The sequence below is a fragment of the Pteropus alecto genome, unplaced genomic scaffold (assembly GCF_000325575.1).
Source record: "Pteropus alecto unplaced genomic scaffold, ASM32557v1 scaffold22, whole genome shotgun sequence".
NCBI classification, from domain to species: domain Eukaryota; kingdom Metazoa; phylum Chordata; class Mammalia; order Chiroptera; family Pteropodidae; genus Pteropus; species Pteropus alecto.
The window spans coordinates 908,235-930,217 of NW_006434839.1; the positions used below are offsets into that span (position 1 = coordinate 908,235).

Sequence of the window (21,983 nt, forward strand, 5' to 3'; positions counted from 1 at the left end):
GATATCCTCTACAGATAATTTGGAGAATAGAATACTCTCATATTATATATCTATATCTTTTCAGGACATAGAAAAATGTGGAAAGTTTCCTGACTTATTTTATTAAACTAGAATAATTCCGGTAATAAGTTAGACGAGGAAAATCTAAATAAACAATTAAGCAGAAATATTTAGCAAGCCAATTTCATATTTAAAAAAAACATGATGTATAAAATTTTAATTAAATGCTTGATCTGAATTCATTAGTGCATTAAAAAATTTATTCATAATAGTCAAGTTAAGGGTTATCAAGAGAAAGCTAGAATGGTTCAAAATTAAGAAATCTTTTAATGTAATTCACAACATTGACAAAAGAAAATCATACGACCATCTCAATAGAAGCAAACTATTTGAAAAATATAATCATGTGGTCGATTTAAATGTCCTAAATTTAAAAAGCAAGTTATAAAATAATATATATAGTATAATCAAATTTGTGTTAAAACAAAAAATATATAAATATATGTGCAAAACATAAATATATGTGCAAAATATATAAATGTATGCAAAAGCATAGAAAGATCAAGAGAAGAGCATACACCAAGCTATTGACTTGATTCTGGGGCAGGAATTGGAGGTAGAGAGGAAGCATTATAAATAAGGACTTTCCCATTTTATTCTATGCATAACCATACTGTCCGAATCTTTCTTATTAAAGGAATGTATCCAGTATAGATTTTGTGATTGAAAAAAAAAAGAATATGACACGATACTATTCGTTTGGAAAAGATGGAGTACTGACAAGTATTATAGATGCAACATCTGACGAACTGCTCTGGAAAACCACTACAGGTATATAACTAAATCGATGTTTGATGCCTATTATAAACAAAGCAAACACATTATAAAATCTTCTTAAATGTATTTAATTATCCTGCCTCATCCTCTTCAGATAATAAAAAGGCTGGAGGGGATCAGTGCAGTAAGAGTTGGGGGTTCTGGAAAACCTCTGGACAGCTGCTTTTCCTAAGTCAGAAGCAGACATTAAATATTTCTGCTGCCTCTGAAACTGAGGTCAGTAAAGTCCAAGAGGTTAGTTTCATTGTCATAAATTGTTCCAAAGTCTACGGACCTCTATAAAAGTCAGTAAGACAAGGAATCCAGTACATTCAGGTGAACACAATTATTTTTGCATGTAATCTGCCCTAAGATCCTTATTTTAGTTTTAAGCCCTTATATATTTCCATATATTTCCTTCTTTCTCCATTTTCAATATTATCACAATAACATAGACGAGCACCAGTTAGAAAATAAAATGGATTATATCTATAATAGAAACGACGTATATAAAATATCTAGGAAAAAACTTCATAATGCATATGTAATAAAATATATATTAAGAAAAACATAACTCATTTGAGAAATATATATATATATATACATATTTATGTATATATGAAGAAGTTAAATGGACTTTCTCTATTTTTAAAATAGGAAGATTTAAAATTATTGAGATGTCAATATTGCCTAAATGTGACCTAACATTTAATGCAGTGCTTATGAACATCCTAACAGGATGTTATGGGATATAGAATATAAAATATGGAGTAAAGAAATAAAATCTAAACATATACAACCTTTATGATAAAGTTGTTAATCAAAACTAAGCAGGATTCAAATAGCTGATATTCTTGTGGGAGCTACTCAGGCAGAAAAATCTACGTTCTTTGGGCAATCTTGCCAGTCACGTGATTCCAGAAGGCTCTTGTTACAAATCACTTGAGTTCACCAAGTGACTCGGTCATCCACAGGGGCTTGATGGCTCTTCTCAAAGAGTACATAGTCCAGCCCACAAACATTTAGCTTTTCCGTGGCCACCCTTGGACTGACATTCATGACACATTTAAATACCCTGGGAACTCTCCCTCCACTTGGACTTGCTCCGTGGGCCAAGACTCTTCCCTAACCTACTTCCCTCACTTCCTTAGTGTTGTTCATATCGATAAGGCAAGGGAGACATCATTCCAAACAAATCAGAGGCCCATAATCCACTCCACAGCTACCCTCTCCCCACTTCACATACTCATTTCTTTTAAATAAAACCCAGCGGGCCAATGACAGGAAACCCATTTCTCTGACCTCTGTCACCGTCTGGCCCGGAGCACAGTCTATCCTTTCGGATTCAGGGATCTCTGGACATTCGGGAATAAATGACGTTTCTGCATAGGAAATAAAGAACAAAATTAAAAATTCTGTAGTGTGACCACAGTTCCAGGAAGGAAGTAGGCGAAGTGACAGACTTTCAGCCAGCTCTCCAGGCAATGATCCCTAGTAGCTGGCATCTACATGTGCATACAAATTTTAACACTTCTCCAGCTGTTAAGCGCGACTGTTTTGTGTTTGATTCTTTTATATTGAGATATAATTCACAATTTATGTACCATAAAATTCACCCTTTAAAGTGTACAATGCAATGGGTTGTTTAGTATTTTACAAAATTATACAACCAATCACCACTATTTAATTCCAGACATTTTCATCACTCCAAAAAGAAGACACATACCCTTTTATGATCATTTCCTTCCCCTCCTCTCCCAGTCCCTAGCAAATGCTAACCTATTTTCTGTCTCTATGAGTTTGCCTATTCTGAATGTTTCATACAAAGGAAATCATAAAAATACGTGACCTTTGGTGTCTGGCTTCTTGCTCTTGGCATAATGTTTTCAAGGTTCATCCACCTTGCAGCATGAAATGATACTTCGGTTCTTTTAATAGCTGAATCAGATTCCATTGTATGGATACAACACTTTTTAAAATCTGTTCTTCAGATGATACGCATTTGGGTTGTTTCTACTTTTTTCCTATTATACAGAATTCTGCTATGAACAATTGTGTACAAGTTTTCGTGTGAACACGTGTTTTAAATTCTCTTGGTAACATATCTGGAAGTGGAATTGCTAAATAATACAGTTAACTCTAACTTTTTGAGTAACTGCCAAACTCTTTTCCCATTAGCAATATATAAGGGTTCCAATTTCTCCACATCCTCGCCAACACATGTGCTTGTCTGCCTTTTTTATTCCAGACATTTTAGTGGATGTGAAGGGTATTTCATTTTGACTTGCATTTCCCACATAACTGATGATGCTGAATATCTTTTCATGGCTTATCTGCCATTTGTAGATCTTCTACGAAGAAATGTCTGTTCCGAATCTTTGCTCATTTTAAAAATTGAATTTTCTTTTTTGGTTTGAATTGTAAGATTTCCTTATATATTCTGGATACTGACCATTATCAGATTTAGCATTTACAAATATGTTCTCCCCATTCAGTAAATTATCTTTTTACTACCTTGACAGTGTCCTTTGAAATACAAAGTTTTTTTAAAATTTTATTTTGACATCCAATTTGCCTATTTTTTCTTTGGTTGCTATGTTTTGGGTGTCATATCTAAGAAATTGTTGCCTAATCTAAGGTCACGAACATTTATACCTGTGTTTTCTTCTTAGAGTTTTATAGTTTGGGCTCTTATATTTCAATCTTTTACCTATTTTGAGTTAATTGTCATATGTGATGTCGGTTAGGGACCCAACATTATTCCTTTTCATGTGAATATCCAGTTGTTCCAGAATTTGTTTTTGTCTTTTTTTGGTGGATGCTTTTTTTCACTTACTTTCAACAATTTATGATGGTAAACTGGGAAGATATTATTGTACCCATTTGAAATAAAGACCTTCACTCAACATTGGCTATTCTTACTTTAGCCTTTATCACATTTGTGATACCCCCACCCAATATAACAGCATCAGAAGTAGGATCTGGTTCAGTGGGCTCCATGAGCCATCTAAAACCCAAACTCCATCTGAAGTTTGAGGCAACACTCACTGTGGGCATCATAGGTACCCTTCAATACCTTTGTTTTTATTTTTAAAAGACCTCGAAACATCTCTACTACCTTTATGATTGTACACTTGTTTGTATATGTATGTAAATAAAAATTTGTTTTAAAATTGGATTAAAGACTGAAACATATGACCATTACAACTGTAAAACTCATAGGAAAAAAATAGGGAAAGTGCTTCATGAGATTTGTCTTAGCAATTATTTCATGGATATGACACCAAAAGCAGAGACAACAAAAGCAAAAATAGACAATCTGTTAGGATGGCTACATGAAACTAAAAAGCTCCTGCACACCAAAGGAAACCATCAGCAGAACGAAAAGGCAGCCTAAGAAATGGGAACAAATATTTGCAAAACACTTATCTGAAAAAAGGCTAATTTTTCTAAAACATATAAGGAATTCCTACAACTCAATAGCAAAAACAAAACAAAACAAAAACAAAAATGAATAACCTGATTAAAATGGGTTAAAAACTTGGACAGACATTTCTTCAGACATTCGAATGGCTAATAGGTATATGAAAAGATGCTCAACATCACTAATTATCAGGGAACTTCAACTTAAAACCACGATAAGAGCTCACCTCACATCTGTTAGGATGGCTATTAGAAAGAAAACAAAAGATAAATGTGGGTGAGGATGTGGAGAAATTAGAACCCTTGTATACTGAGGTGGGAATGATGCAAATTGGTGTAGCCACTGTGGAAAACAGTTTGGAGGTTCCTCAAAAAATAAAAAATAGAAGTACTATACAATCCAGCAATCCTATTTATGGGTATTTACCCAAAAGAATTGAAATCAAGATATTGAAGAAATATTAGCATTCCCAAGTCATTGTAGCACTATTCGCAATAACCAAGATGTGAAAACAAGCTAAGTGTCCACTGATGGATGAATGAGTAAAGAAAATGCGGTATATACATGGGATATAATTATTACATGGAATGGAATATTGTCCCGCTTAAAAATAAATCTGGTCATTTGCGACGACATGGATAAATTTTGCAGACATTATGCTAAGTGAAATAAGCCACACGCAGAAACGTAAGTACCACATGATTCCATCTATATGATTTATCTAAAGTAGTCAAACTCACAGAAGCAAAATATAGAGTGATAGTTGCCAGGGGCTGGAGGGAGGGAGAAATGGGGTATTGCTAATTAACATGTATAAAATTTCAGTTGTGCAAGATGAAAGAATTCTACAGATCCGATGCATAAAATTGTGCCTATAAATAAAAATACTGTATTATACACTGAAAAATCTGTTAAGACGGTAGATTTCATGGTAGCTGTTACCACAATAAAAATTAAATACAAACTCCTTTTCAACTCATAGAAACATAGCTTCAAAATATCTGAAGGTAAGTCCACTATGACAAACAGTTAAAAGTGGAACTATTCTGCATTAATTCGAGTGTGGTGAATGCAGGTGTGAAGATCTAGTTTTATGTTAAATAAAAGAAACCACTTATTCATATACACTACATGGTCATCTCATGGGACTTGTCATGCAAAAAAAAAAAAAAAGTTTTCTAGGAAAAAAGTAGTCATAGGCCCAAAATGGTTTATGTCAATGGTTTTCAAATCACCTTTCAAAGTCATCATTATTCCTGAAAAGTGCCTTACTGTTTACTGTGAAAAATGGTGAAGAGATTGAGCAGGCAAGGTCTGCTGCCAGTACAATTTCTTTTTACTGCATGCTTAATCTACATTCATAAAGTCAGCTTTATAAATGCAGATTTATCAAGCAGGATAAACCTCGAATTCCATTGTAATTGATAATAGATTTTTGTATTACACATATTATTTTCTTATTTAGAGTATTATGCGTGCATGGAGAAGGCATTCCGTTTGATGCTTCTGTGAGAGAACTGTTTCGAAGGTATCTATGAAGAAGTCATAACCTTTCCGATCAGAATATGGATTAGAGGCTAATCGTAATTGATATATTTAGGTCAAGTGTATCAGCCCTCGGCTTCCCTATAACCTAATTTCTGTTTCCATGATGTAATGGGATTGAGAACTGTTACCTCAACTGTTCTTTCTCCTTGAAGGCTCTATTGCTTCATGACTCTGGGTTGAAAAACAGGCCTCTGATGAGCCTAATTGTGCATCTTCTCAACATTGCATCAAATGATACTTGGGAGACCTTGAAGATCACTAGCATTCAAGGTTTAGTTACAGAAGAAGAACGTATCATTTGGAGATTCACTTAAATTAGATGTGGGTGTGGATCGTGAATAATGCAACATGGTGGCGTGCTGAAGAGTGAAGGCATAAAATGATCTCTGGCATCCGGAGGGGACTGCTTTTACCAATCCTTCCAACCCGGCAGCCACAAGCATCTCCCTTACCGGGTTTCTCCAACACCAGAATCAGCAAGAGGATATCTAGGACCAATACAATTACGAAGTAGGTGATCAGAAGGACTTCGAATATACTGAGCTTCCTCGCCATCTAGATGGACACAGATAACAGGGTTAAAGGAAACCACAAAGCTCCATCGATCTAAAAGAATACATAAACATCATGATTAGAATGGGAACTCCTTTTCGAGATGACTTGATTATTAGCATTCCTCTTTACACGATCCAGAGAATATTTGTTTCCACTCATCACGGTGTCTCCAGTTAGCTCTAGCCTGTGCATCAAACACCTCTTGGGCTCATGCCTTTTTCGTCTACAGAGGGATTGAGTATTGTCCAAGGAAAAAAATATACCAGACATAGAGAATTGGAGGGAGAGAGGGAGAAGAGAAATAGAGTACTGGAGAAAGATGGATGGGAGGTCGAGATGGCTCAGAAAGCCCTTTCAGGTGCCACTTTGACCCTCATACCCACTCTGGGCCGTAGAGAGGAGGGTACACTCGGGGAGGGAAAAAGTAGCAAAACCTGAATTCACGTCTTCTCATTCTGATCCCCAGGCCATGAGGCTGAGGTGTTTAACTGTTCAGAGGCCACTAACTCTTTTCCAAGTCTGATAACAGCAATGAACCTGATCCTGAATTCTGACATGAAGCTTGCTTGCGTGTTCACAGCATATAAATGCATATAAATTTGGTGGCTCACAGGAGCCCTAAAGATCATGCATAGACCCAAGCTTTTAAAAAATATTTAGTGTATGAAGGGTAAACAGAGTTGGGAATCAAAGTACTTCGATTTGTGTCTCGAGATTCGTATTAACGGACAGTATTGTAACTATTTGAATGTGTGTTACTTCACCTACAAAATAAGGTCAGATTCTGGAGGTATTCTCATTCATCTCCTCTAATTATAATAAATGTAGCATTATATGACATTCTTCAACTACAGCGATTCACGTCACCGCTCATTCCCATCATCCCACATGTTGGCTATACTTTGAAATTTATCACCTCTAGAATTATCTCACTTCTGAACTCTTAACCCCTACTTGCTATTTACTGGCATGAGCAAAAAAAAAGGGGGGGGGTTCTATAGAAAGTAACTTCACAGCGTGATCTGATCATAAATACCTAGCTGGGCACGTCATGGTGGGTAAACACGCCCCAAGCACATAACGTTTTAGTAAAAGGCTTCTCTTTGCCATAAGCAAGCCCTGTCTGTTGTTTCTATGCATCTAGGTTATCACACCCTTCAAATAACCCATAACCACCCAGGAGAGCACATCATCTCCTTAGCTCTCTTGCAATCCACCACCCACCTTGCTTTCTCCCACCTTCGTGGAATCTTCCTGAGGTTCCCTCCTTAAGTTCAAACGCATAAAAGCAGCTGCGAAACTGTTATTCGCTGAGCTTTTGAAATCTTGCTCCCCAGCATAGGTCAGCAGTTTGGCTCAGATAAACTCATAAACGTTCTCTAAAGGTTTGGACACTGTTCAGAAGCTCGTGCCCTTTCGCTTTCACATTACACTGTTCCTTATTCTTCGATCACACTGAGGCTCTTGTTCTTGTTTCTTTTCTTTTAATCTCTTAGTCTCTCCTGGCTTTTTTTTTTTCTCTGACAGAGGCCTCAATATCTCTTATTGCTCTCATCTTCCTTGCTCCCTTATCGGCTTCTGCTACCTCAATCTATCCGATGATCTAAACATCAGCCTTCCGGGTAGATGCTCTCGGCCCACTGTAGGAGCCAGTGGGTTCACCTCCACCCGGATACACTGGGCCTGGAAGCTGACGGACAATCTTGAGAGCTCCTCTCATTTTTCACTGCAGAAATTTGAAACGTGATCCTTCTTTTCAAGCCCCAACTTGGTCATCTCCACTCTTACTCTCTGTCAGTATCATTTCCGACATCATAGACAAAACAACTATTTTGCAGAAACGATTTCACCTCCCTACTTCTCAGCCCAGGCTTTTCTATAAAAATGTTCCTTATCTAGGTAAATTCTCATCTTTTTCTTTCTCTTCTCGATAGGAGAGTTTTTCCTTCTCTTTTCCAAGCATAATCCTTGTCTCTATTCTCCAGTACTCACAGCCTTTGACTCTCTCAAAATCTTATTCCACCAATCATCCCTCTTCTTCCTTGTATGATGAAACTCTCCCTCTGGATTTGCTCTTTCCTCCTATAAATACATCCCGTCACCCTAAATTCTCTTGATGACTCTGCGCTCTTCTCTAAACACCACTATAACTTCCTTCTCCCTTGCATAGCTAACTCTCCCAAAAGTTACTGTCGCACTATCTGCGTTACCTTCCTCATCTATGACTGGCGTGGCTTCCGTTTCTTGCATTCCGCTGAAACTGCTCTGGCTAAGTAAGGTCACCAGCGATTTAGCTGCTGAATACAATGGGCACTGTCTTAACCACCGAGCGCATCAACTACTCCTCCCTCTGTAAAATTCTTCACCTTTGGATTCTTTGATATCATTCCATCCTGGTGGTTTTCACCTACTTTTCCGGCTCCCCTTCAATGCTCTTTGTGGCCCTCTGTTTCATGAGATGTCGACTTTCTCTGCATTTTCCTGATAGGCCCCCTTCCCACTCTCCTTGAGCAATCTCTGCCATTCACGTGACTACATATAACAATTGAGGACGATCCAACCTGGATTTCTAGCTCGGAGATTTACATTCATATAGTCAGTTGCTTACTGGATGTCTCATTTGGATGTCCCACAGACTTAACCAAATTCAACATGTTTACACGTGAAATCAACTCTCCCCATACCCGTGTTCCAACTTCTGCCAATTCTGCCAAATTGGCTGCTCCTCAAATAATTCATACCTTGAGGAACAGAATCACAATTTCTTTAAACACCTAGGTGACTTTTTTGAGTCCCCTCTTTCTTTTAGTTCTCAAAGCCCGTTGCCAGTTCAGTCGGAGTACTTTTCCCAATATCTTTCGAATCTGCTCCTTCCTCTCCAGCTGTGCTGGAAATACTTTCATCGGGCCATCGGTTCTGCCCTGACCTGTGACCACAGCCTCCCCACGGGCTCCCTGCCTCCACTCTTTCTGTTCCTGATGTCTACTAAACGCACTGTAGCTGAACTGATCTTCCTACAGCATGAGCAGGCAGCGAAAGAAGTTTGAGAGGCTCACCCTATAGACTCGCAACACCTAATTTAGTTTCCTGTACATAAAGTCCATGACTCACTACCATGGCAAACACATCGTCCATCAGTTAGCCTCCTTCTCCGAGTGTTGTTTTTCTCCATGAGGAGACTTTCCTTTCTGGCCTCTACAAACCAGAAGCGGGAAGCAGGCTCCTTAATCCTCCTGGGGGAGCAGGTTCAGCACCTGAGGCTCAGGAAGGTCAGGACGCTCTGGGGACAATCCCAGGCATTTTTCTGCCATTGGAACTATTATAATCCAGGCAGAAGGCAGGAATAGGGATTCCTAACAGTAGAAATTCTTCTGCACTTAGAAATCCTCCCTGATCAAAGGCACTTTTCTGTATCAAACACAATTTTAGAATAATTCGAATCCAGATTATTAATAGCCTTAATAATCATACAGCCATTTCCTTCTCTTCCCCCAAAGATGCATTCACTTTCCTTTTAATCCTTGCTACTTTCGGCTAGCTACCAGAAGGTTCTCATCTGGCCATTTGTTCCTTGGTTTCTCGCAGTGAGAGAGAAACATCACACAGTCGACCTTCCCATTTGTCCTACCCCCTCTCAAACACACACACACACACACATACACACACACACGTACACACATACACGCACACACACGCACCCCCCCTACACACACACACACACACACACACGTGCGCGCACACACACACATACATGCACACACGCATACACACACGCACACACACGCACCCCCCTACACATACACACACACACACACTCACACACTTCTCCTCTCCAGTGAGCCTGCGACTCTACACACTGCCTCATCCCCACTCCAAATAGTCGATGTAAAGGGAAAAAAATATCAGGTCCAGAAGAAAAGTCTAGGTTGTCCAGATCACTTAGCAGAGGGGACAGTGACATGCACAAGAAGAAAGGGGCACTCCTTGTCCAGAGCACACCTGCAGCGGGGAAAGCACTCACCTCATAGCTGTATCTTCTTCGCTGCTTCTATCCCTCAGCTGTTCTTACGGAGCACTGAGCAAAGGTGACTGGGCCAATGCAGCCGGCTTCTGGCAGGACTGATTTATTGCTCTGTAAAGTTCATGGCGATTGGAGAAGCGCATTTTCTGATAGACCATAAAAGGAACGCTTTCTTTCCCTGTGACATGAAGGAAGCTTCATTTGTTAATAAAAGGGAAGGCGGAGCTTTATTCTAATAGTTATGCCTCTGCGTTCCCGTTCCTATCCAATTACTTTGCTTGTCACATAATATTATACTTGCTTATCTGAGTACGCAGCTGAAAGAGCTCAGAGCTAAGGTCTTCCCCATCTTCTTCACTGTGTATCGCCTGTGCTTCACGCTCTGTACAACATCCATAAGTATTTTTAAATATACAGCTATTCGTTGAAAAGTGAGCCAAAGAATGAATAGCTCTTGGCTGATCGCACCGTGCCTTTCACCGTTTTTGCCTCCCGTAGGTCTCTTGGTGCAACTCAGCTCTTCATTAATTCAGGTAAGTCTTCCCACCAATCGTTTTAAATAAGAAAGTACCATTAAAGCAGAAATTATAGAATCTTAAAGTAGGAAGACACCTTCACTGGAAATTTGTCACACTCTGACTGATCGGCATCTTTTAAAAAGCCTTCTTCTAATACTTAAGGAAATTCCCACTTGGAGAATTCTGCCTCCCCAAGGAAGAGGCTAGACATTTTCTTTCACAGTCTCCCTTTCAGCCAAGGTCAAGGCAAGCGGCCTGTGCTCAGCCTGTGATCCAGAAGAAAGCGGAAAAAAAGGTGGAAGTGCCATGTGGAATCCAGGATGGCGAAGAAACGTCATTTTAGAGGCAGTAGGGACGGGAGACCTCTCGGCACCCTGTGCTCAGTCTTGGCTTTGCAGGCTGGCAGACATGTGCCAAGGGCAGTGGTGGTGGGACCTGCCACAGAATAACTGAGCTGTCGTCCCTAGTTCCAAGTACAAGCCTGACTCTCTAGCCCTCTCGCAGTTTCAATGAGTCACTAATAGCACTGATTCGTTTCTTCTTAAGTTAGCTAAGAAAAAATGTGGGTTTTAAAAAACTGAAATGTCATACACAAACCATGATTCACCCTTGTAAAGTGTACGATTCCATGGCTTTTAGTGTATTCACGAAGTTGTGCAGCCATCGTCACGATCTAATTTCAGAACGTTTTCATCATCCCCAAAGGAAGATATATTCGTTAGTGGTCACTTCCCTTTCTCCTCGCCTCCATCCTCGAAACTGCTAAAGACTTCCTGTCTTGATGGATTTGCCTATTCTGAACATGTCGCATAAATGGCCATTTGTGTCTGGCTTCTTCCACTCGGCATAATATTTAAAAGTTCATCCATGTCGTTGCAGGTATCAGGCACCTGCAGATGTCGGTACTCTTATTCCTTTTTGTGGCTGGATGACGTTCATTACATTGATATATCACATCATGTTTATCCACTCATCGGTTGATATATATTTGGGTAGCTTCTACTATGGGGCTATTATGCACAATGCTGCTATGAATATGCATGCACAAAGCTTTTGTGTGGACACATAGCTTCATTCTCTTGGGGATATACCTCGGAGTGGAATTTCTTGATCGTATGTAACTTTATCATTAAGTTTTTGAAGAACTGGAGAACTGTTTTCCAACTGATGGCGACATTTTACATTCCCGTAGGCAATATATGAAGGTATATATAGGATAATATATATATATGTGTGTGTGTGTATGTGTATATATACACACACACACATATGTATGCGTATGTATATATATACACATATGTGTATGTGTGTGTATATATATATGTACACATACACACACACATATACACATAGCAATATATGCCAGCATGCCATCTTTTGATGGCACCTATGATCCATAAGTAATATAGTACCCATAGTAGTGCATATTTGCTTCAAATGCTCGGTGTGTGGCAAGTATGCAGAGAGATAAAGGGGGGGAGATGGGAGGGGATGGAAGGGGTATGGAGGAGAGGGGAGGGGAGAGAGGGAGAGACTTGCTTTCTGCCTTTATGACCTCCTAGAATGACACATCCACCTTATCTTTTGCTCTAGTACAAGAGAGCCTTTGTTAGGGGAAAATGTACCTGGATCTCATTTCAAATTAGGACATCTTGGCAAAAGATCAAGATAGGAGATTTATTATTACATAAGCTCTTTCTATTATTTCTGTAATACTTCGCTGTTAACTCCTCATATCCTGTGTTCATTTGTGACATCATTCACATGATAATGCTGACTGAGGAGCCCAGCTATAACCTGATTCTTAAAGTACAGAAAATAGCTAACTTTGCCATTCCTTCTTGCTAATCAGCAACTGAAAGATATTGGGTCACATCCTTGTGTTGATCAATGAGAAAGTAACAGAGGTATTCTGAAGGGAAGAGACAAGCATATGACCCTGTATCCTCTAGTGGTTTATTAGTAAGAAGACGTGGTGGAGTTAGCTTTCGGCAGAACTCATAACGTGGTCAAAGCGAGCAGATGGCTGGAATCATCGGGTCAGAAGACAACAATATGTATGACCCTTAGCTTTCAGAGCACCACCCTCCAAGGCCAGACAGAAAACTCTCAATGACATTGCTGCAATGACAAGAAGGAAATGGTGACACCCGGACCATATCTGCTAAGGCCAACACGACCTTGTTTTTGTAGGTACCTATGATAATTAATGTTATAAAATGATGCTGTTCATAAGAAAATGAATAAATATCTTTCTCCTTAAGATATGAAAGGGTTTCGATTGTTATTTTTTCAGTTTGGCACAGGTACAAAGAGATAAAATGAAGTTACATGACCTGGAGAAGGAAGAGTATGGCAAGAAGAACCCAACCTTTCCCCTAATAGCTGGCCAGGGCTGATAAGTGTAGGTCCACTTTGCAGGGGCTGCTATGAGGCAGCCACAAAGAGGTATGTCCCTGTGAGCAGTGATCCACCAATTGTGCTCTGGGAGGGCCTGTGACCTTTCAGGGGGTTTGTGAGGTAAAATTATTTTCATATTTGCTTTTCTTACTTTTCTTACTGTGAGGTAAAATTATTTTCATATTTGCTTTTCTTACTTTTCTTACTGTGAGGTAAAATTATTTTCATATTTGCTTTTCTTACTTTCTCTTTCATGAGCATACAGTGGAGTTTCCAGAAGCTACATAACATGTCCTATCACAAAAGACTGAATGTGGAAGCAGATGTGAGAATTCAGTTTTTCTATTAAGCCACATTTCAAAGAGATTTGCAAAAATGTAAAGTAGTGCATATCTTCTGACTGATTTCTGTTTTGGAAAACATACATATTTTAATTTTTAATAAGATAAATGTCAGTAGTTATAACACCATAAACAAAGCTCTTAGAATCCTCAATAAGTTTTAAGAGTGCAAAGCGGTCCTGGGACCAGAACATTGGAAAATTGCTGATCCGGTGTATTAATTTTCAAACTTTTTACATATATATATAATTTATGTAAAGTATATGGGGATATATATATTCCATTTGAATAATTTTAAGTATATATATGCTATATATTAAGCATATATATACATATATATGTATGTGTATCTATCCATCTGTCTGTCTGTCTATCTATCTATCTATCTATCTATCTATCTATCTATCTATCTATCTATCTATCACCTTTATTCGAATAGGATTGTTCCAGTATATAAACAAGTGAATGACTGAAGCCCAGGTGGGGAGCTCAGAACCCACCAAGCCACCTTCTCCCCACTCCTAGAGAGCAAGGAGAGGCCCTAAGGCTCTGCACAGCTCCACAGTTTAGAAATCACAGTTTTAGTCAGACACCAGCATTTTGCAGATGAGGAAACGTGATTCCAGAGAAACGAAAAGATTTAACCAGATCTCCTGACCTAAAGATTGCTTCTGAGTTTTTCTCACCCAAACAAAAGCAGCAAAGAATGCCCCAACCGGTGGACCCAACATGTGTGATGGAATAAGACCTTATGCTTAGAGATGGACAGCTCTGCTCCAGACAGAGGAACTAAGGGGGTCACCCAGACAATCCCTCCACTGACCCCCTTTCCCAGGGTTGCTAAAAATCTTTCTAATTCTAGACTAAACATCTGCATGTCTGTATGGAACTGGCTGCTTGAAAGCCAAAAGGATTAATGAATTCGAGAGATATATGACAAACCGAGGAACTCTTGCAACTGTTGCAGCTACATAGTGACCAAGTTGATAAACTGAAATCTGGGACACTGACATGCTTAATCCAAAGGTCCCTGAACTAGAGTCCCCAGACCTCCAATGGGCATAACTTAGGAAACCTGTGAACGTATATGGGACAAATCCATCTTTTTTCATTAATTTCCAACTGGAATTTACTTAGATTATGATTGTAGACAACAGAGCACAGTAGTTTTAATAGGACATGTGAGTTTTTAGAAAACAGAATCACAGATATTTTCATGTCACATATGAAACTACATATCTCAAAAGAGTTTATGCTGATCATCACAATGAAATTATGACATTATCATCCTCACTTGCTAGATCACATTATTTAATGTGATACTTTTAAAAAATACCTCAGAAAAACACGCTTTAAGTGTAAATGAACTAAATTCTCCAACTGAAGAACATAAAGTGGCTGAATGAATAAAAAACAAGACCCATCCATATGCTGTCTGCCAGAGACTCGCTTTAGATATAAGGACATACGCAGAATGAAAGCAAAGGGATATTCCAGGCATACGAAACCAAAAGAAAACGGCAGTAGCTATGTTCACATCAGACAAAACAGACTTTTAAACAAAGACTATAATAAGAGACAAAGAAGGGTGTTAGTCATGATGAAGGGGTAATCCAACAAGAAGACATAACATTTATAAATATTTCTGCACCCAACATAGAAGCGCCTAAATATAAAGCAAATATTAACAGACTTAAGGGAAGAAATAGACAGAAATATGATAATAGCAGGGGACTGTAATATCCCACTTACATTAATAGATCATCAGACCGAAAATCAATAAGAAAACATCGGCCCTAAATGACACATTAGACCAGATAGATCTAACAGATGTTTACAGAACACTCCATCTAAAAGCAACAGAATACACATTCTTCACTGCATATGAGACATTTTCAAAGATCATATGTTATAGCCACAAAACAAGTCTTAATAAATCTGAGAGGATTGATATCATATCATGCATCTTTTCCAGCCGCAATGGAATGAAACTGGAAATTAATTACATGAAGAAAACTAGAAAATTCACAAACATGTGGAGCTTTAATAATGTGCTACTGAACAACCAATGAGTTGAAGAAGAAATCAAAAGAGAAATAAAAAAATACAAATGAAAATGGAAATGGAACACACCGAAATGTATGGGATGCAGCAAAAGTGGTTCTTAGAGTGACGTTCAAGAAAAGTCTCGAATAAACAGCCTAACTTTACACCTCAAGTAACTAGAAAGAGAAGAACTAAATCAAGCCCTCATCCACGAGCCCCTTATTTTGATAATTAGAACATCATGCCAATTTAACAGTTTTATTTTCTGTAGACTTATGCAGGTACTGACACATGAGGATGCAAGTAGAATACGGCTTCCTGGTGTTAAAAAATGTCATAGAGAGGTAAACACATTCATTTCGAACACACTCGTTGTCAAGTAATACTAAAAGTTAAAATCCCTGTTGAACATTAATATACAATTTCTTTACTGCAAATTTTAACCATCTCATGTTTTAACCAATAGGGTTGCAGATTCTGTTTTGTCAGAGTTGATCTTTTAACCAAATATAGTAACTGCTATGAAGATGAAAACAATAACAATCTGAGTACTCTCTTACGAACCTGAATCTAATGAAAACCCATGCCAAAGGTATAAGGGAAAGGGTGGGTATTCAGAAGGCTGATCATTCCATCGGTGGATCAGACAGCAGGAACTCTGATGCCAAAGAGAACGAGATCAATTTACAAGGGTTTGCTGAACAGGAAGAGGCCTTAATCTGAAGTGAGATCACCCATGGTCAAAATATCACAAAATTCAAAATCTCTTGTAAATCTGCTTGTTTTATTTTGCTCTGGCATGGAAGTTGCATGCGTGTGTGTGAATTGCGGTTACGTACATTAGGCACACAGTAGAGAAATAAGATTTACACATTTCAAAGCACACCACTGCAAAAATAAGGTTTTTTGGTTTTTTTACATTCAAACTCCTTCCTTCAGCTCTGCCTGCTTAAATCCCATCCTCGCCCCTACTCCCATATGCTAAGAACCTCCCCTAACCCCGCTTCTTGCTTTTAAGTGAGTTGGTTCTTCCTTTCTCCTCCCCATGAAGCTAGTGTTCCTAATTTTTTTTTAATTAAATTTATTGGGATGACATTGGTTAATGTCATGATCCTTACTGTCATCTTCTATTTCCTCTCGTCTTTCCTGCTTACCTTTCCTTCTGTTTGCCTCTTCTACCCCGTTTACCATGCTCTCAGCATTCTGTTCCCCTCTCCCTATTACCAACTAGCAGGTGTTCTTTCTGGATACTTTCTTGGGGTGTTAGCTCAGGACCTGGAACTGTCCTAGAAAGCTCTTCCTTGTGTATTGAGCAGGAAAGCGAGGCCTGTTCCCTGATCACACACATGTACACATGCAGACACACACTTCATCACGGACCCAGCTCACCTTCAGTAAATGTTCTATGATAAACAACTGATAACGTACTAATCACATACAGACATTAAGGTAACCCACTGACTTTCCACACCTCCCTACTGCCTATCCCAGAGAGCTGAGACACAGACAAAACACACAACATAATTAATAAAATATTTTACCCACACTGGGCATGAACCAATTAGCAACACACAATAATTTTATAAGCACGAAGTAGAAGTAGTTTCAAAGACATTCATAGGATCTTGTTCTTAAAATTCACAGAGTGCTTCTCCATGTCAAGGAAATGAAATTATGTAGGCTGATGTTTCTGTTGGTCACATCGATACTTAACACCTGTTGGGAACCAAAGGAAAAGCATTGGGCATCTGGCGATTGACATTTCCTGCACTCAAATAAAGCAGACACACGCCGACTGTCTACATGATGCTCTGATACTTTCACAATCCGTTACCTCGCATCTAGGCCGCTCTCAAATTTTCAAGGAGGGAGGATGTTTCTTAATTACGTGGTGCACAAAGATTATTTAGTGAGAGAGGAAATACAAGTCCCAAAATAATGCGATATACAACCACCACATAGACACACCCCCAGAGACGAAGTGGAGACAATATCCCCGTTTCCATTCGCTTGGAGTACTGACTTCCTTCAGAGCCCCCTTTTACTTCCTCCTTCTGTGAGTCCCTCGCAGAGCCCCGATATTTGCTGGTAGTGGTCCAATAGCCCAGCTTTTTTCCTAGGGAAACACTTTCCATAAAATTTCACCGCAGGTACACTCTACAAGTTGGTCAGCAAGAAAATTGGGTGAAGTCATTTATGAGTTCTTGGTAAAGTTTGGGAAGTTGGTTAAAACCACCAATACGAGGAAACGACGAATACAAACCTGAAGGAAAACTTTTGTTTCAGGCCTCGTGATCAGGAGGATGATGAAAGAAAAGTAGTTTAGGAAAAAGCAAGAAGTAATAAGCCCACAAGGGAAGATCCCTCTTACCACAGGGAGATGTTAGGACTCTACACTACATTAATTCCAAGGTATAGTTTTCACATATTTCACCTTCGTGAATCTAAACATGTCTTCCAATCAACAGGCTTAGAATTACCGGGGCCAAGCTGCACTCATGACGACTACTATCTGTGCGAACATGAACTTCATTGCTATTACTGGTATTATGAATGGATGAACTTAAGGATTACTTTACAAGGGTATGTGAGTCCTGGCTGATGGTAAGATAATGTATAAACATGCAAATGGCTCAGGAGAAAATCTTATACACAATCGTGGAAGAACTTTTTAAAATTCTATATTACCAACACCTCAGGTGGTACATAGGAAATGCTTTAATCCATACTGTCATGTAGTTTCTTTTTAGATAATAATAAATAAAATAGTAAAAGATTTAAATAATAAAATAATTAAAAGACTTAAATAATAAGAGAAAAATATATGATACAAATTGGTTAAGGCATTTTTAATATCTCTTCACATCAGGGCCTACTTCTTCTAAATTACTTTGATGCAAAATCATCAACGCCCGTGCATCTCTTCCACCCAACATTTGCCCCTGTATTATCACTTAACATATTAAAATGAGAAAAATCTATGTCTAAAGAAGTTTTCTAAAACTTCATATAAGTTCAAAACAGAATTTTCAGTGATAGGAAAGCATTGTACCATACTTTTTTATCCTTTTTTCTTTCATTATGGCACATGAAATAATGGGGTTGGTTTTTAACTGAACCACTGAATTACAGTTGACAAAATATGGCAGTTCGAGCTTTTTGGGAAGTAGCTCTCTGAAGCACAGGTGAGGGAGCGAAGACAAGGTCTTCATGAGTTTGCAGACAAGAGCACATGCATGGCAAGTACAGATCCAGACCCGCAACCCCAGATGCTGATAAAGCCAGCTTTCCCTTTGTCATCACGCTGTCTGTCACTCACTTACTGAAATAGAGGGATTCATGAAGGGCTTTGCAGGAGAGGGTGTCGTTTGTAAGGGAAGCAGGCAGGCGTTGCACAGTGCAACTCAGGGTTGGGAAATATCATCCAGACTTTTCGCTGGTCACAAACCTGTGTTGTAGGGTTGTGGGTGAAGTTGGGTGTTATAACCATGCTGCTCACAGAGACGCTGACACTGGAAATGGGGACGCTGTCCACTCCCCAGATCTCAATGTAGCCCACTTTCAGAGGGTTTGTATCGTTGATGTATTTGTTGAAAATTACATGACTCTCCATCGTATTCTGTTAAATTAGAGATAAAAGAAACAGGGGGAGGGGAGAAAATTTGTTCAAATTTTTCCCCACCTCCTCTTGGACACAAATGTAGATCATGAAGGAAGACAGCTTCAGAGCCACCATCTTGTGTCCTTGAACAGTGGACGCCATGATTTCGGCACTCTCTCTTTGGTCACCAGCTATCATCCAAACGTGCATTGGCTAAAGAAGCACCTACAAGATCTCTAGAACTGCCCTGAACTGAAAAGAGGCAAAAGTCTCAGTGATCAGGAACCTTACATTCTATCTGTGGGGAGGTCACAAACATGCAGACCATTCCAAGGCAACACAGGAACAAGTGCTGGATAACATCGAAATCGTCTGTCCATCTTGGTAAGCTGGAATTAGTTACTGATGAAACCTGAGTGTGTTTAATCGCAGAAAACTTTCTGGGAGCATACTAAATCTCTATCTGAAGTGCTGAGGAAGGGCAGGATGCAAATTAGCAAGGGGAACGATAAACGAATCCTAGGTGGTACTTTATGCCTATGACATCCAGCATCCTAATAAGCCCATAGAACTTTATAGTCTCCATTCATAGTATCAGTCACACTCACCTGGCTGGCAGAAAAGTGGGCCAGGTAATAGAGTCCATTTTCATAGGTATCTGCAAATAAACAACAAGGTAAACACAGTCTGGAGTTATGTTCTAGAATTCTAATTGTCTACTTGTCTTGGTTGAGAAAAAAGGGATTATTTTTGTTTCTTATTTTATTTTATTTTATTTTTTTATTTAGAGGTCAACATTTCACTTGATCTCGTTTAATTCTCACAGCACATCCATGAAATAGGCATCACTTCTGTGAGGGAACTAAAATTCAGAGCTAGGAGGTTTATTTTATTTACAGATTACCATTTGGGGATTCCTCTTTTGGAGATTAGGCAGACCCCACTTCAACCTCGGTTTCCACGAGATGTTTGAACTGAGTGTGTGCAGACACATCTGCCTGACAGTCACTTCACATAATGAAGTCCCCTAACACCACCCTTAGCCACTTCTCTTCCTCATGGTCTACCACCCTCAGCAACTTCCTGGTCACCTTGAAATTTCCAGATTCCATGTGCTAGAGGCACACGTGTGAGCACATACCTGCACATAGGCACACGTCACAAACACCAAGGGTAGTGTCTTGGTCAATTTGTTTTCAGAGATACCAGGAAATTTCTTAAATCCACTCTCCAGAGAACAAAGAAAGCCAAAGAAAAGCCTTCTTTGTCCTTTTATCCTTAATCTGTGTCAAAGTCCAGGGAAAAGAGGAAGCGCAGCACATCCGGTTCAGGTGGACTCATGAGCCTTGTCTCAGGTATCCCCCTTCCCGCCCCACCACCTTTGGCTTTATTACTCTTCCCTGATGGTTCGTCTCTTTCTAATTTGCTTACCACTCACTCTATAGGAGGGCCTCAGCTGAACTCTACAAATTGTAGCTACCAGCAAAATGTAGCTATTAAACTAGAATTAATTAAAATCAAATAAAATTAAAAATTCACTTCCTCAGATGTACTTGTTATATTTCAGGTGTTCAATAGCCATCCAATGGCTACTGTTGCCCAAGGGGAACAGAGATACAGGACAGTTCCATCACTGCAGAAGGTTCCACTGGACAGCACTGGCCTGGAAATAGCTAATGATACTTGAGCCATCCTCCTGAGAGTTCACCAATTCCGGTCAACTCCTAATGGAAAATTCCCCCAAAGAAATAGCACAGCTGATATAGGCACTGTCTGTCTTACTGAGACAATAAACCATGTAATTCGGGAATGTGCCCTTGAACATAAACCATACTTGGTTAAAAAGAAACTTTCCCTATGGTTTCCATACTGCTGTCTTTCATCGTGGATTAGGATAATGCTGAGAGATTCAGACCATTTACATTAGGCCTTGAGTATAAAGTACACTATGCACTATTTGCTTCAAAGTAACAACTGACTATATTTTAAAAACGCAAAATTGCTTTAACATGGAAAAGGAAAGAACAGGCCTATAAGAGATCCAGGAACCTAGTCCGAAGTATCGATATGAATCCGAGGCAACTCTTACTCACCAATGCTTTGCCCATCATCCCAGAAGAGCCGACCTGTAGCAGTCCCCTCATCGTCCAAGGCCACCTTGAAGCCTAGGAATTTCTGGCGGCTGTGGCGGGGTGGGGGAGAGGCATTAGCTAAAAACCAAGCCACAGCCACAAACCGAGATTTTTCATAAAAACGTAAAGGAAGTCCTACATGCTGCAAAGACCGAGTCCTAGGATTCAAGAGACCTGTGATCTAGTCCTAGTTCTGTCTCCATTAGCTGTATGACTTCATATCAGGAATGCGTGAATCAGTGAATGAATCAAAGGGAATCTTCCTTTCGGGTTCTACAAGCTCTACCAGAAACTACAAGCAACGTCACTGGATCCCTTCCTTTCTCGGTTATGAGGAGAATCCTGTGCGATCTTTCCTCTTTCATGATCTAACTTTCTCAACACGTGCACAATGATCTCTGTTTACAAATGTCCTAAGTTCTTCAGTTTTTAACTCAATTTTTGGACTCAAATGAGTAGGGCTCTAATAATTTTAGTTTGACATCAGACAGATGAGGATTTTAGTCCCTGCTCAGCTACTTACTGACTGCGTGACTCTGAGTTAATCACTTAGTCTCTTGAAGCCTCTGTTTGCTCATCTG

General features: G+C 39.3%; 2 protein-coding genes across 2 annotated transcripts in view; both read right to left on the reverse strand.

Moving 5' to 3' along the window:
- LOC102878555 (probable maltase-glucoamylase 2) overlaps positions 1 to 6,343 on the reverse strand; it is a 70,312-nt gene extending 63,969 nt beyond the window's left edge. The window contains exons 1-2 of the mRNA XM_025045843.1: positions 6,241 to 6,343; positions 2,119 to 2,198 (exon numbers count right to left, since the gene is read on the reverse strand). Coding sequence (XP_024901611.1) covers positions 2,119 to 2,198; positions 6,241 to 6,343 — 183 coding nt within the window. The remainder of the gene's footprint in view (positions 1 to 2,118; positions 2,199 to 6,240) is intronic.
- A 10,089-nt stretch (positions 6,344 to 16,432) lies between these two features.
- Positions 16,433 to 21,983, reverse strand: part of LOC102897997 (maltase-glucoamylase, intestinal) — a 71,016-nt gene continuing 65,465 nt past the window's right edge. The window contains exons 45-48 of the mRNA XM_006910464.3: positions 21,364 to 21,452; positions 19,879 to 19,928; positions 19,118 to 19,288; positions 16,433 to 17,385 (exon numbers count right to left, since the gene is read on the reverse strand). Of these exons, the coding sequence (XP_006910526.1) occupies positions 17,308 to 17,385; positions 19,118 to 19,288; positions 19,879 to 19,928; positions 21,364 to 21,452 (388 nt within the window). The 3' untranslated portion in view covers positions 16,433 to 17,307. The remainder of the gene's footprint in view (positions 17,386 to 19,117; positions 19,289 to 19,878; positions 19,929 to 21,363; positions 21,453 to 21,983) is intronic.